We start from the raw sequence: 15,432 nt of genomic DNA on the forward strand, positions 1-15,432 counted from the left end.
TGGTAAAAAGAAAAAAAAAAGAAAAGAGAGAGAGAGAGAGAGAGAGTAGGGATGGCAATGGTCACGAAACAGGAATCTTGGAGAAACGATACTTTCCGATGTGTGTATACTCACAACGGAGCAACGACGGGGGAAGAGAGAGGGGCTAATGGAGAAAACGACACGACAAGCTGCCAAGTCTAATGCCAATTAGTGCCATTCTCCCAGCTAAGACCCGAGGAGACTCGGGACGAGCCTTCCTCGGACTCTCTCTCTCTCTCTCTCTCTCTCTCTCTCTCTCTCTCTCTCTCCTCCGCGTATGTCCTTCTACTCTCTACCTGCGTTCGTGTAAACGAAATGTACAAAAGCCGTATTTACTATGCAATGTATACACGTCTCGGAAACTGCGGACATCTTTTCTTGACCGCAGGTCCCCGCCTCTCTCACGATGGAGCGAGTTGGCCGGTGACGCTTGGGAATTTTGTCGACAATCAACTGTCACCACAGACGTGTAATTTATGCCATAGAAACATTTGGACAATGTAGCGTTAAATCGCGCTACCACGAAAAAAAGGCTCCTTTCCCCATCCAGGTCAGCTCGTGCACTGCCTGCTGAGAACGGAAAGCTGCCTACTGCGAAGGGAACCAGCGTGTCGGACAGGATAAGCGCGAAAAGCGAAAAGGTAGCCGAAGCACGCTAAATTAGAAGTAATCACGAGGGACTGCGAGTAAAGCAGCCGGGGCCTCCTTCGATCTCGTCCTAGTGGACCAATTTACGACACCCCGAGGGCTCCGACTAATACCCTGCCGAGAGCTCGAGGGCTTGTTTCTGACCGTTGTAGTACCAGACGGGAGATTATTTCGGCGCAGAAAGAGAGAAAAAGAGAGAGAGAGAGAGAGAGAGAGAGAGAGAGAGACAGAGAGAAGAAAGAGAGAAAGAGCGAGAGGGAGGAAGAGAGGGAAAGACAGAGAAAGCAAGAGAGAAAGAGAGACTCTTTCACGCGGAGAACATTCGCAGAGATCAGCCGTTCCTTCCATTCGTCTCTCGTCCCTCCCAGCACGCCCGGAGCATCTTGCGGCGAAATTGACGCGTTTAGAGTTTCTTTTTCTCTCGTTTCTTTTTTTCTTTTTTCTCCTCTCAACTGCTCTATCGGAGACGGCGATCGAGTCGAGCAATCACGCGGGACCCGACACGTCGTTTGATCGCCGTGACACGTGTTTTCTTCGGTAAGCCGTGCGCGCATCGACGGCGATTATTATTTATTACATCGTAAAGCGCGGGAGCGAGCGAGCGAGCGCGCTCGCGCGCGTGTCGTTGGGCACAGAACGGAACGACACGGAACAGAAAAGAACGGTTGCCGGAGAGATCGCGCACACGTCATATCGAACGTGTTGATCGCAGATCGGCAGAGAGAGGTGTAGGAGGAAGTGAGGGCGCACACACGTGTGTCTCTCTCTCTCTCTCTCTCTCTCCCTCGCGCGCGCGCGCGCGTCGATATAGCGTGTATCACGCGAAACCGCTTCCTACGCTCGCCGCTCGGCGCATTAACGCGTAATTGTATCTAAAGGTAAATACAGACGTCTCGCGATAAAATCGGTAAACGCCTCGCGTTACGCGTTACCATCGGCAGATGTGCCCGCCGGCGCGCGAGATAAGGCCGCATCGCGGCAAAGAGAAAGCTCGGGCTGAGGAAAGTAGAAATTAAAACCGTCACTGTGCGCCCGCTGTGGCACGGCTCGCGCAGCGCGCACACACTACGTGCAAACACAATCTCGCACGCTACACACACACACACACACACACACATCACGCGCGTCATGGCAGTTCCTCCGTCCATTCGGCGGAGCGGCACCGTGTAATTACGTCGGGCGAGAGCACGAGATCGCGATCCGGCTCGGCCAGGAAACGTATAATGGGAGTATAATGCGTGAAATTTACTGGCCGCATCGGCATAATGGACGACGTGACGCTCAAGATATCACCGTGATTCCATATTTCCCAGCGATGCGCGGCGCACGGCGCACGACGTACGTACGGCGCGGCGAAGCGTAGCGGCGATTCCGCGCTCGCGGTTGGGTCTCCTCTTGGATTTTAACACGAGCAATTATCGAGAGATGAGATGAAACGGGACGGGACGGGACGGGACGGGACGGAACCGGCTCGACCCCGCGGGTCCCCTTCCTCGTCCCGCCTTAGCGCGGCCCGGACGGAATATATCCATCGCATTACACGTTTATCGCGCGCGCGCGCAGATACACCGCGGTGGCCTGTAATTTCACCGAGTCGAATTTCAACGTTGCGTCGGGAGGACGGCGGTGGCGAGTATCGTCGGTACAACGTACACGCGCGCGAGTATTCGAATTCAATTAACCCCGGTGACGAGTAGTGAGTTACCGCCGCGCACTTATCAGGACGAAAATCGGAATTCTTCGGCCGCCAACGCGACGAGTCACGGCCGCTTCCGGAGGTTTTTCAAACAGGGGAAAAGGGAGTTCTATCTTATCGGAGGAACGTTTTCTGCAGTACGTGTCTCTTTCTCTTTCTTTTTCTCTCCCTCGCGCGCGCTCTCTCTCTCTCTCTCTCTCTCTCTCTCCCTCTCTCTCTCTCTCTTTTTCGTTCGCAGACAGGACGAGACGCTCGAATGTTGCCGAGCGTGCCGAGATTAGCATATCGCTAATTAAGCAGTATCGACGCCGTATACGCGTCTACGCGTCGGAGATGGGACGGAACGATGAAGGCGAAGACGACGAAAACGACGAAGAAGAAGAAGACGACGACGACGACGACGACGACGACGACGACGACGACGACTACGACGAGGAATTCCGCGAGCGCGCCGGCGTTTTTTCAGCTGTGCACATCCGGGCGCATTTGAACAGCGTGTCGGAGCAAACAGACCGATTAAAAGTATCAATATTTGTCGAATCGGGGGTCCTGCGCAAACGTGCGCCGTAGTTTACGGGAGGCTGCCAGGCGAGGTCCGGTCGGTCTCCAAACGCGCGTGTGTACAACACCACGGCCGTTTTCGTTGACGTTCGGCAACGTGTACCTAGCTAACTAACGTCAGCACTTTGCACCGTTCCCCGTCCTTTTCTCTCCTCCTCTCACTCTCTCTCTCTCTCTCTCTCTCTCTCTCTTTCTCTCCTCTGCCGGTAACTAATTACGGTCCTCGTTCTTACGCGCACTACCTCCAGAATCGCAATATTCATTCGCTCACGCGCGCGAGGCGTGCGTACATGCCCCGAAAATGTCACGGACGGAGGATTCTCTCCCCGGAGTCGGGCCGAATGGAAGAAAAAATAACGAGAAGAAAATCCGCGACAACTTCCGGCGTGCGAACGTGGCCTGTAAAAATGTCACGAGTATTTTGGTGCGCGCGCGCGCGTGTGCGTTTCTCGTCTCCGACGGTAGGCGCGTACGTACGTACGAAAGGTCCGACCTTTGTCGAGTCGACCATCCGAGCAAGCAACCAACCGAGCAACCCGCCGGCCCTGTCGTCGTTCCACGTGCTGCGATCTACTACCTAGGACACGTCGCCACATCCGGCGAAACGCCTGTTATTAGGGTTGGACCCGACGAGGCTTTCATTATGCCACCCCGGTGCGGTCGCTCCCTCCCTCCCTCCCTCCCTTTTCTCTCCTTCTCCGTCCCTCTCTCTCTCTCTCTCTCTCTCTCTCTCTCTCTCTCTCTCTCTCTCTGAGAGCGACGTGCGAAGCGACGACGCCCGGATTCCAGCGGCGCGTCTATAGGCTGCGAGTGCGGCGACCGGTACACGCGACGACAATACCTTTTTCTATGAGTCACACGTTCGAGTCGGCTTCGTAACCGGCTCGATTAGCGGACTCGCGAGAGAGCTGTTTGCCAGCGGCATTAAAGCCGGGCGCTCGTCGTTACGCGCTTCCCGGCCGTTCTCCGTAGACGTACGACGCGCGGAACAGAAGAAACGGCGGACGGGCGGCGGGGCTGGGGGAGAGTCGAGTCGTAGCGAAAAAAAGGCGTTAATAACCCGTGTAATGGTCGGGCTGACGTTACGTCGCGAGAAAGAACGCCACGGAACGGGGAACGTGACAGGACTGCGCAACAACGTCGCTGTCGTCGTCGTCGTCGTCGACGAGGCCGAGTTAGTCGAGTTGGACGATGAGTCGTGCGCGACGAGACGACCGAGTCGCTCGCTATTACATCTCCGACCGCTGCCATTAAATGCAGACGCCCGAGAGTCCGCGATGCGAGCGCACGGACAGCTCGTCGCTTGGTTCACGGATCAACGACTCCGACGTGCCGTAGCGAAACGCTTTTCGCACGGAGCCGCGGGACTAACGGCGCGGACGATGGCGAATGCGATTGTTCCGCGAGTACCTCCGAATTTCCGAGAGAGCGTAAGAGAGAAGCACATGTGTGTGTGTCTGCGTGTGATGGTGCCTCGATACGACACGCACACACACACAACATACATGTACACGAGAGCACGTAGAAAATCAATCCGCTGTATCGAAACCTTTTACTTATTTCCGCTAGAGTTGTACGTCGATCCCGAGCGAATACCTGCAACACCGCGTCGCACGTGCACAGCGAAGCACGTGGTCGCGATCCGCGGTCGGCCGCGGATCGGCGGCGGCGACGACGACGACGATCGCACGTTAATGAAATTTTAGCGAGCAACGAAACCCAATATTGCAGCACGAAGCGCAACGTCATCGTCGTCGTCGTCCGTCGTCGTCGTCGTCATTCCTGCCGTGCGAGGCCCTGCGTCGCAGACGATCGAAATCGTGTTATTCGCGCGCCCGCGACAGCCCGGTCGCGGCGAAACCCGAGAAGTCAGAGAGTGCGCACACCTCGAGAGCCGACGGCGGATCGTGTTACGAGGTGCAAATCGCTCGGTCGGAGTAACGGGAGCGCAATCGGCCGCGAGACGGTGCTCCGAAAAAAAATCAGACGCATCTCTTTTTCCGTCGTCTGGCCCTCGGCGTCGGACGGAGAAAGAAATAAAAACGCCGGAGGGAAGGAGATAGATAGATAGATAGATAGAAAGATAGAGAGAGAGAGAGAGAGAGAGAGAAGAGACCGGTCGGTCGCGCTAACGACGCGATGACTTTTTCCGCGAGAAACCAGAGAAGCGGATTAAAATACTGACGTCAGAAACGCGCGCGCAGTGCGCGATCAAGGACGAGGTTAACGGGGTTAAACAGCGATGTAAATTACGAACGTAAATCAGATCGTCGCGCGCGGTGCCAGCCGCGCCGGTCCGCGCGCCGGCGCGTCGCGACGTGGCGGTACATTAAGTATGCAACGTGCTGTAAAATAGAGCGGACGTGCGTAGCCGCGCTCTCGAAAAAGAACTCGCGATCGAAGCGGCCATTTCGTGAAACGAGCGCGAACGGAATCGTACCGTCGGCGCGGCGCAACGTGAGGTCGGCTTTATCACGAGCGCCCCGAGAAAAAGGCTCGTCGAGAACGGGCGTCTCTCTCTCTCTCTCTCTCTCTCTCTCTCTCTCTCCCTCCCTCCCTCCCTCCCTCCCTCCCTCCCTCTCTCTCTCTCTCTCTCTCTCTCTCTCTCTCTGTCTCTGTCAATTGAAAGAGCACGAGTCTCTCTTCACGAAACGATAAGATTCAGCTCCGGGAAATATGCGTATACCGTTATCGCGTCACTGTTCAGCGATGCGCGCGCTCCGCGGTCTGGTCTATTCGATCTGTAATTAGCGATTACAGGACTGCGGTCGCGCACAACTCCGCAGAGCCGAGTGTGCGCGCGCGTGTGTGTGTGTGTGCGTATCGCCGTCCGCTCTGCATTAACAAATAAACGCCGTCGTTGCTATTATCGTCGTTACTGATAATTGAAACACCATCGTTACTCACCGGATGCCTGGCAGCGGCGGCGGCCACGGCGGCTGCGTTGATTCCGGCGCTGGGATACATCCTTCCTCCGTGGCTTGCCGACTGGCACGTTCAGGAGAGAAGAAATCCAATATGTATACGTTGTTTGCCGCACGTGTGTGTGTGTGTATGTGTGTGTGTGGCTGTATGACGGAGTGTGTATTCACTGTATATTTATCGTTACACTCACTTTCTTTTCAATACGCGCGAGAACGCCTCATGTCACGCGACGGCAGCGGCGGCGACGGCGACGGCGACGGCGACGGCGACGGCGCGGCACGGCGCGGCGCGACGGCGGCACTCTGAGACAATACCGGCGGCGGCTTATTACGAGTACGCGTATATATTATACTACTCCTCAATAACCAACAACAGCAATATAAAACACAATAGCAACAACCGATAACAGAAGGACTCCGGAGAGAAGGGCCTGGTCAAGCCCCGGAGTTGATGCTGCCGTTCGGATTCTCGGCGTTCTCGGTGCGGGCGCGATCGCGTGGCCGCTACGAAGCCGATCGGCACTCACGGCGATGACGCGTCGTACGGCGATGTACGTCCCGGTGGAACGTAACGGTCGGAATGATCATCCACGCCAGATTTCCTCCTCGGCGACAATCCATCGGCGGTCTCCACTCCATTCGCCACTACCGCTTCATCGGGCGACGTTCACGGGCAACGAAACGTGTCACTTCTCTCTCGCTCTCTCTCTCTCTCTCACTCTCTCTCTCTCTCTCTCTCTTTCTGTGGCTCGTGGCTCGTGGCTCTAGAGTCGGGTCAGATAAGAGCGCTCGTTGCGTTCATCCGGAGAGTCAAAAGCGAGCGCTGCGCACCGTCGGCGAAGGTCGGCCCGAGGTGCAACGGTCTCGCCGTCGTGTCTCTTTGTGTTGGCGACGCCGCGGCGTGCCCTTTTTTCGGTCGGTAAGGCAGGAAAAACCGCCCCCGCCTCGCGTCGTGGACGTCGACGTCGTCGTGGTCGTGGTCGTGACGATGCCTCCTCTCCGGCCGGGAAAACGCCGGCCGAGATGTTCTCGCTAGCCTGAATGCGACTCGCGTATCCGGCCACGCTTAGTTACGGCCTGTTTACGCCGCAGCCGCTCCTCCTCCGTCGGCTCCTACTACTCCGTCGTCGTCTTCGTCGTCGTCGTCGTCGTCGTCGTCGTCGTCGAACGTCGACGACGTCGTCGCGGGCGCGTTTACACCGCGACACGTTGCAACACTGCCACACTATTGCACACTCTCCGTCGTTGTTTACTCGAGAGACGTGAGAACGGCGCGTGCGGCACACGGAGGTGAACGTTTGACTCCGGCAAGGACGCGCTCGCGAGCACGCGCGTGCGTTCGAAAACGCTATCTACCTCTTCTCTCCGCTCCGCTCTGCTCCTCACCACTCCGTCCTTCTGTCTGCCTCCCGTCGTCGTCGGCGAAACGACTACGAACAGACGGGCGATTGATGCGACGGCGACGACATGGGTCGATTTTGTCGATCGAGAGCGAGTGTGAGAGAGAGAGAGAGAGAGGAGAGAAAGAGAGATAGAGATAGAGAGAGAGAGAGAGAAAGAGTGAGAGTGAGAGAAGGTTAGGGTAGCAAGGGACAGGTAGAGAGAAGCACTCGATCCGACTCGACTCACAGAGACTCGACGTGACGAAAGCAGAGACGCGTTTCGAAACGCGAATTAAACGGCACAAGCGAACCTCTCCCAGCAACGGCCGCGGAGCGACTGATAGACGGATCGGGAGAGGGGGATGGCGTTCCCTCTCTCCTACGCTCACTCTTCCCGCCGCGCACCGAACCCGTCCCTCGGCGTCCCCTCTTCCTCACGATTGCCCCTCGTCGCGTCCCACTACTCTGCGCGAGTTTAAAGCCGCCAAGCATCCCCTCGAATGTCTCTCGTCTCCTCCGAGCTCGTATTAACCGGCGCGATAGCTCCTTCGCAATTAAGTCGCGTTACGTAAGGATCTCGAAAAGGCGAGCACGAAAATCACGGCTCGTTAAAACGTCGCTCTACGTGTCCTCCGTACCGAGACTCTCGCTCGCTCGCTCGCTCGCTCGCTCTCTCCCTTTCTCCCCCCTCCCTCTCTCTCTCTCTCTCTCTCTCTCTCTCTCTCTCTCTGCACCTCTCTTTCGCCGTACTCCCTCGCATTTTTACGTACGCTCGGATCCGCTTTATTGACCTTTTACCCAGCGAAGGACGTCCGTTGTGATTTTCGATCGTCTCGCCCGCGCGCACGCCTTTACGATCGCCTTTTAACGCGAGCTTCGGCTGCGATGAATGGTAATTCCGGCAGGACGAAGTTATATCGTCATTAAACAGCCCGACGTACCGATTTCGTCGTTTCGGTAGTCGACCGACCGACGTTTTCGCGCACGGCGGCACTTTAATTTTACGGCATCATTGCGAAACGTCTCGCTCCCGATTCGCTCTTTTCACGAGCATATGTGGGAAGGATGACGCGCGTCTTTCTCCTCTCTCTCTCTCTCTCTCTCTCTCTCTCTCTCTCTCTCTCTCTCTCTCTCCTCTCTCTCCGGCGCACGCAGTCGATCGCCAGGTTTATCGACGTTGATCACCGCTCCGGTTTTTTCCGTTGCATTATCGCCTCGATACACCAAACGGCGATGACGGGCGTCGCGACACCGCGTGCGAATCGTGTTTGCCAAGCGCGCGCTCTCGATCGTCTTTGGAATCTAGGCAATTTGGAATATCAATCTCTCGCGAGACAGGCAGTGTCGTCGATTAACTAAAGACTCACGGCACGTCGGATGCGTCATCGTCCGCGGCAACCAGTATTACTACACTACTACTATTACTACTACTACTACTACTACTACTACTACTACTACTACTACTACTACTACTACTACTACTGTTAATACAACTACCACTTCTCCGTCCGCGTTGCGACCGCGGTTGAAATTTTTGCGAGCTTCGAGCGGAGAGAGACTCCGGTGCCGAAAAGTTTTCGGTCGCCGACGGATACGTCGGAGAATAAACCAGGATGGACAGAGAGACGGTGGAGCAGGGTAGGTAGGAGGCAGAGCGGGAGGGAGGGAGGGAGGGAGGGAGAGAAGAGAAGAGACGCGAAGCCACCACCGCATGCCGAGCATACGCGTCGGTATTAGTCGTTCCTCCGGGTTCGCTACGGCGTGTGCAAACAAATCGAAAGTTTTTCGCAAAATGGCCGTCACCGGGCTGACACGGATGTCCGCGTAAACTCCCTCTCTCTCTCTCTCTCTCTCTCTCTCTCTCTCTCTCTCTCTCTCTCTCTCCCTCTCTTTCTCTCTCTCCTCTCTCCTCTCTCTACTCTCTTCCCTCGCTTTTCCCCCCGCCTCGTTTCCCCGCTTGTCGACCGGCTGCCTCTCTCGCCACTCGTGATTTCCCTCACTTCCCACACTACCACAAATATGGCGCCTCCACCCGTTTTCCCAACCCCTATACAACGTAGCTGCATAAAGCGACAGAGCGAGAGAGGGGGAGGATACGTACACATACGCACGCGCATGTACGCGATATAGCTGGAATAGGTATACTCGGTGTGTGTGTGTGTGTGTGTGTGTGCAAGTGTGGTATGCGCGCGCGCGCGCGCGCGTGTGTGTGTGTGTGTGTGTATGCGTGTACATATGTGTTCCTCTATGTGTGTACACACCTGTCCCGTGCGAGTGTATAGCGAGTACCATCCTGTACGCGCGATTGTGTGTGCTAAGGGGGTGCCCCTATGTGAATATCGCACGGCACACAGTCCCAAGCAGTTTCCTACTTGATTGCCGCTATCGTCCCGCTCGCCTCGTAAAGGCGCTGACTCCGCGCGGATCCCGCCGGAGTCCTACCTCGACCAATCGATGCCGCTCCGGCCGACACTTGGCCAATCGCGGCGCGCTCAGCGCGGCCGATCGACTCGGCGACGGCAAAGAGTCGAATGAAAACGCGACCTCGGCCAATGGCGCGGCCGAGTTTTTCAGATGACGCGCGTACGTACCGTCCGCGCGGATCGCTCGCTCGCTCGCTCGCCCCCGGAGCCCCAACGGAGAGAGAACGTACCTATACTGAATAAAGGTGCTACGCGAAGCCGCAGCGAAACATGAAAAATAGGGGGCCACACGAGGAAAAACACGGACCCGCGGGAGAGGCGAGGGGGGAGAGAAGGGAGGGAGGGAGGGACGGACGGACGGGGGCGAGCGAGGTGGAAGAGGAGAAAGAGCCAGAAGAGAGAGGAGATGGAGGTGCAGGAGGAGGAGGAGGAGGAGGAGGAGGAGGAAGGAGGAGAAGGAGGAGGAGGAGAAAGAGGAGGAGGGAGCTGTAGGATGGATCCTACGAACCGAGACACCGAAGGCAGTCTGGGTGCAGTCGGGGTTGCGTGGGATGGGTCGGGAAAGGAGGCCGGGACGACTAGAGTATAGAGGCCGAGGATGAGAATGGAAAAGTAACATAACGAAACGTCGATCCCATTACCTGGAGCTCTCTCGCCCCGCCGCTGCCGCGCACCGCGTCGCGTCGCGTCGCGCCGCGTCGCGTCGAGTCGAGCCGAGCCGAGCCGCGTCGTGCAACCATCCCTGCCTGCTTTCGACCCTTAATCCAAAGGAGGATTAGAAAAGCCCATTGTCATGCTTCGCGGAACGCGGGATGGGTAATACGCGTATGCGCGTCGTCTCGTTCCCCTGCGCCCTTGGCGCGTACCAGTGTGCGTGCCGAGGGGACAAAAGAGAAAGAGGGGAGGAAGAGAGAGAGAGAGAGAGAGAGAGAGAGAGAGAGAGAGAGAGAGAGAGAGAGAGGTTTCCCTAATGAAATGTAATAAGTACACGACGAAACTCGCGGTTCCGTTGATCGCGTCAAGAACCGCGTGCGCTTTTCGCGTAATTCGCTACGACGCGACGACGTCGTCGTCGTCGTCGTCGTCGTCGTCGTCGTCGTCAACATCATCGCCATCGTCATCGTCATCGTCATCATCTATTCTGCTCGTATACCGGCTCTTTATCTTGTTTTCACGGGGGCGAGAAGGAATATAAGGCAGTGCCGCGGAGTGTTGGCGAAGCTGTCGGTCGCGCTTGGTCGGCTGCGGTTTACGCGAAGCCGCCTCGCCTCGCCAACTTGCCTGCCTGCCTGCCTGCCTGCCTGCCTGCCTGCCTTGCCGCTTTGCGTGTTCCCTCGCCGATGGTGGATACCTCTACGTGTCCTCGGCGCGGTTCGGCGCAGCTCGGCTCCGGTGTACACCGAACGGTCAGGAGAATTGGAAGGAAGGAAACGCGAGGAGGAGAAGGAGGACGCTAGAGTGTATCCGCGAGAGCGACGGAGACGGAGGAGGCGCGAGCTGAGTGAGAGGGAGAGCGCCATATGCCGCGAAAAGCGCCGACGAGCGAGACGCCACGCGAGGCGGCCGCTGCACCGCGCACCGCACCGCACCGCTCCGCACCGCACCGCGCCGCGCCGGCAGGCGGCTCCGAACCGGTCGCTGCGGTTACCGCGGTTAACCGCGCCGGTGCTCTCAACCCGCGGCGACCGCGACGGTCACGCCGGCCGCTGCGCCGACTTCCTGCGCGATATCCCTCGAAACGGCTCGATAGATTCGCCAAATTATCCCTCCGGTCGGATTATACATCCATGCGAAAACGTCGGCACCGGATATAAGAAGCGGGATATTTATCTTTTTTCGTCTCTTTTTGCTCCTCTCACTCGTTTTTACATCGAGCCTCGCCCTCCCATCTGCTGATTCTCTCCGAGGGCCCTCGTTCGTCTCTCGACGGGAGAGATAATTCGCGCGTATCAAGGAACGTAACTATTCGCCGACTCGACCGCCGCTCTCGCTCTCGGCGAATGCTACTTTAATTAATCGTTATCGGCGGAGTGAGAGAGGACTGCCCGCGTGACCGGAGAAGTCGGTTTTACTCGTCCCTCCCGGAAGAGAGGAAGGGACGAGAGAGAAGCGACTCAAAGGAGGCCCACAAGGCGACTTATGCGCGAACGAGATCTCTTCTTGCCAGCGCGCGGAGATTTGCGAGAATGACGGAGCGCTCCGCGAGCACTCTCGTTAATATTTTTGCTCTCGGACCGGCGTGCACGCGCGCACTCGGGACAGATTGAAAATAACTAAATGCCGAATCACTGCTACTAACCGCACTCGCGCACACATACCTACGCGCGCGCACACATATACCCGCGCGCGCGCGCGCGCTGTAGCTTAGTGGAATGTGGAATTTTATTGTACAGACATTTTTCCATTATGCAAATACACCAAACAACTGCTCCGCCGTGATACGCGTCGGGGAATTAATTTTAATTATCGTCCCGACGAATAATTAACGAATCGTGTATATCCCGATACGCGCGAGAGCGAGAAAAAAAAAAGAAAGATCGACGTAAAGACCGATGAATGATGACTGCAGACCTAATTGATTGCCGAAATCATCGTTGTCAATGCGCGACGGTGAAACGTAACGAGCGGGAAGCGGATAAAACGATACGTTCCCGTTGCGATCGTTTCCTCGTGGCAGCGCGCAACAGACCGTAAAGTCGAGAAGCGACTCTCGGGGAGACTCGAGCCGCGCGTAATCCGCCCCTTCGTCATTCGTCGCGCGGAGTGTTCTAGCCCGATATTATCCCTAATCGAATTGTTAAGCAACCCTCGCGCGCGCACTCCATCAAGTGATGACTTGACTCGCGCGCGCGCGGGCAATCGACGAAGACGACGAGGAGAGAGAGAGAGAGAGAGAGAGAGAGAGAGAGAGCACAGCCCCTTTGATTAATATTTCGCCGATCGGCCGAGCTACTTCGCTCGAGTCGTCGCGGAAAAGACGACGACGACGACGACGACGACGAGGCGATCGGTCGGCCGGCGGCGCTTTCGGCGAAATATTAGGTTGCCGCTTACGTTTCGCTTCAAAGCGACTCCGAGAACGGCTGACAAATGCCTTCCGCGATTCTGGCGGCGGCAGCGGCGACGACGGCGTCGGCGGCGGCGGCGGCGGCGACGGTACCGTTATCCAAATTACAAATAACACACCGCCGTTGACGTTTTATCCGACGCCCGAAGACAAATTGCAGCCAACGTGGGACGGCCAGGCTCGAGATTATCCCTCCCTTCTCCGCCACCACCGCCGCCGCCGTCACCGCCGCCGCCACCGTCGTTCTCTTCTCCCTCGCGCGCTGTATCCCGCGCGTCTTCCTACTCCTCGTGGTGTAACCGCGTGTCGTGGACTCGGTTAATACCGGTAGTTGCTCGGCCCCTTGGTCGGCACACGGAATTAACACGGCGAAGTGTATTTATGGATCAGGCCCGAGACCAGATATCCCGAGGAAGCGCAGGCATCGTCCCATCTCTCTCCCGCTCTCCCGCTCACTCTCTCTCTCTCTCTCTCTCTCTCTCTCTCTCTCTCTCTCTCTCTCTCTCTCTCTCTCTCTCTCTCTCTCTCTCTCTCTCTCTCTCTATCTCTCTCTCTATCTCTATCTCTCTCTCTCTCTATCTCTATCTCTTATACTCTCTTTCCCTCCCTATATCTCACTTGTTCCTTTCCTCCCGCCCTTCTCTCCTCGTCGCACCGTCTGCTCGCCTCGCTTCGCTTCTCGTCGCGGTGTTTCTTTTTCTCCTCCACGGAGGAGGATTAATTAATGAGACTGGACAAGCCAAGCATTATTACCCGCTTTACAGCGCGCGGCGCACTGGCGTGGGAATGCCCCTTCTTTCCTCGATTATCTGCTCGGTAACTGGCGAAATTCGCGACGATTATGATCCTCGGCGAACGCCGCGAGGCCACGACGACGACGACGACGACGACGACGACGACGACGCTCGCGCCAGTCCCCGAGCGCCGCTTTCGCAAACGCGACGTCTCTGACGTCGCGCGTCTCTAAGACCGCGTTTTCTTTTTTCACCATTGTGCGGAGAAACCGAACGTTGCGAAGGTTGCTTCTGGCGGCGATATTGCACTCGCGACACGACGAAACGCGGCGAAATGTCGGAAATGTTTCGATGCGCACAAGGACAATACCTTGAACGTGAATTTACGTTCGGCAATGATTCCTCGCCGCTCGTCGCGTCCTTTGTTAGCCGCGTAGCGGTTGGGCAGCGCAAGGGCGCGATAATCAAATAACATCGCCCTTGTGCTCGACGCCATTGGCCCACATCCACCGCATACAGGACGTGATACACGTGTACTCGCAGCGTGTAACGCGTGCTCGAATATAGTGGTCTCTCAGTGTGCACCGCCGGTGCATTTGCCATGCACTCGCAGAGAGTGAGAGAGCGAGCGAGCGAGCGGGCGAGCGAGCACGCGCGCGCGCGCGCGCGCGCGCTCGCGAGAGGGAGAGAGAGAGAGAGAGAGAAGCCGCGCGTAATGCACATTTGTAAAGCTACACGGGCTCGACCGCGACTAGACATTTTTCACCGCGCCGAGTAACTTCCTTAATTGAAACCTTTTGTGGAGGAACAAAGTGTATTCTCGGTAACCGTATAAAAAGAGAAAGAGAGAGAGAGAGAGAGAGAGAGAGAGAGAGAGGGGGCAGGGGCATGGAGAGGAAAAATGAAAAAAAAGTAATTCGCCGTCATTTCAACTTTAATAGCAGCAGGAAGAAGAAATTACAGAGCGCGATATTAATGTCAGCGCGAAAAAGAAAGCATTATTATTGTCGCGGCCGAGACGCCCGCGGCTAAACGCGTAATAGAGCGCATTTAAATTGGAACGAAACTTAATTAATTAAAATGAACGTCGCGCGAGGTTGGCTTAAAATTCGATTTTAGGTCAGCCGCGCGGGGCTAAATCGACTAACGAGATATTAGTGCCGCGGATAATTTAAGACCTTTAGCGGAGACGGTAAGATGGTCGCTATAATCGAGGTTGCTATACATGGATAAACGCGGTAATCGATTTTTCCTCCCCGGATAGTCATTCTCCTCGGTCTGTACCACCGATATCGCAACATCGATACGTTGCGATGTTCATAAATAATTATCGTTATTCCCGATGTACCGTGCTATTTCCAAGGAAGTGTCTTCCCTTCTTCCTCTCCTCTCTCTCTCTCTCTCTCTCTCTCTCTCTCTCTCTCTCTCTCTCTCTCTCTCTCTCTCTCTCTCCTTCTCTCTCTTTCTTTCTCACTTTACAACCGAAGATTATGAATGTATTCGGAAAACTCATCGAGCCACAATGCGAGCAAAAAATACCGAGAACACTCTGAAGGACGCAACCCCAGAAATTTCGACGTTCATTTACGAAAATCGGGCCGGACTGAAAAGCCGAATTTCTCTCGTGGAAAACAAACAGACAAACTGTCGTTCGCGCAGACTTGAGTCGAAGGAAGTGAAGGAGCAAAATCGCGACGATGACGATGACGACGACGACGACGACGACGACGACGACGACGACGACGACGACGACGACGACGACGACGACGACGACGACGACGACGACGACGACGACAACGACGACGACGACGACGACCACGGCGATGGCGACGACGAAGATGAGGATAAGGACGGGGATTATGAGGAAGATGAGGATTCCACCGCGACGATAATGATGCCGAGGAGGATACGATTTCGTTACGGTCGTCGAGCTGCGGTGTGGCACCGTGGGGAGGCGGGCAGGAAGGGCGGGAGGG

The 15,432-nt window shown here is 56.4% G+C and overlaps 1 protein-coding gene across 3 annotated transcripts in view; it reads right to left on the reverse strand.

Annotated features, from left to right (window-relative positions):
- LOC112590195 (transducin-like enhancer protein 4) overlaps positions 1-7,635 on the reverse strand; it is a 31,292-nt gene extending 23,657 nt beyond the window's left edge. The window contains exons 1-2 of one of the 3 annotated variants that reach the window (XM_025306016.1): positions 6,042-7,634; positions 5,834-5,914 (exon numbers count right to left, since the gene is read on the reverse strand). In XM_025306016.1, coding sequence (XP_025161801.1) covers positions 5,834-5,893 — 60 coding nt within the window. In that variant the 5' untranslated portion in view covers positions 5,894-5,914; positions 6,042-7,634. Of the gene's footprint in view, positions 1-5,833 lie in introns of all 3 variants that reach the window. The other 2 variants (XM_025306017.1, XM_025306015.1) reach the window with 2 other exon arrangements.
- Positions 7,636-15,432: the final 7,797 nt, after the last annotated feature.

The sequence above is a fragment of the Harpegnathos saltator genome, unplaced genomic scaffold, assembly GCF_003227715.2.
Source record: "Harpegnathos saltator strain DR-91 unplaced genomic scaffold, Hsal_v8.6 scaffold748, whole genome shotgun sequence".
NCBI classification, from domain to species: Eukaryota; Metazoa; Arthropoda; class Insecta; order Hymenoptera; family Formicidae; genus Harpegnathos; species Harpegnathos saltator.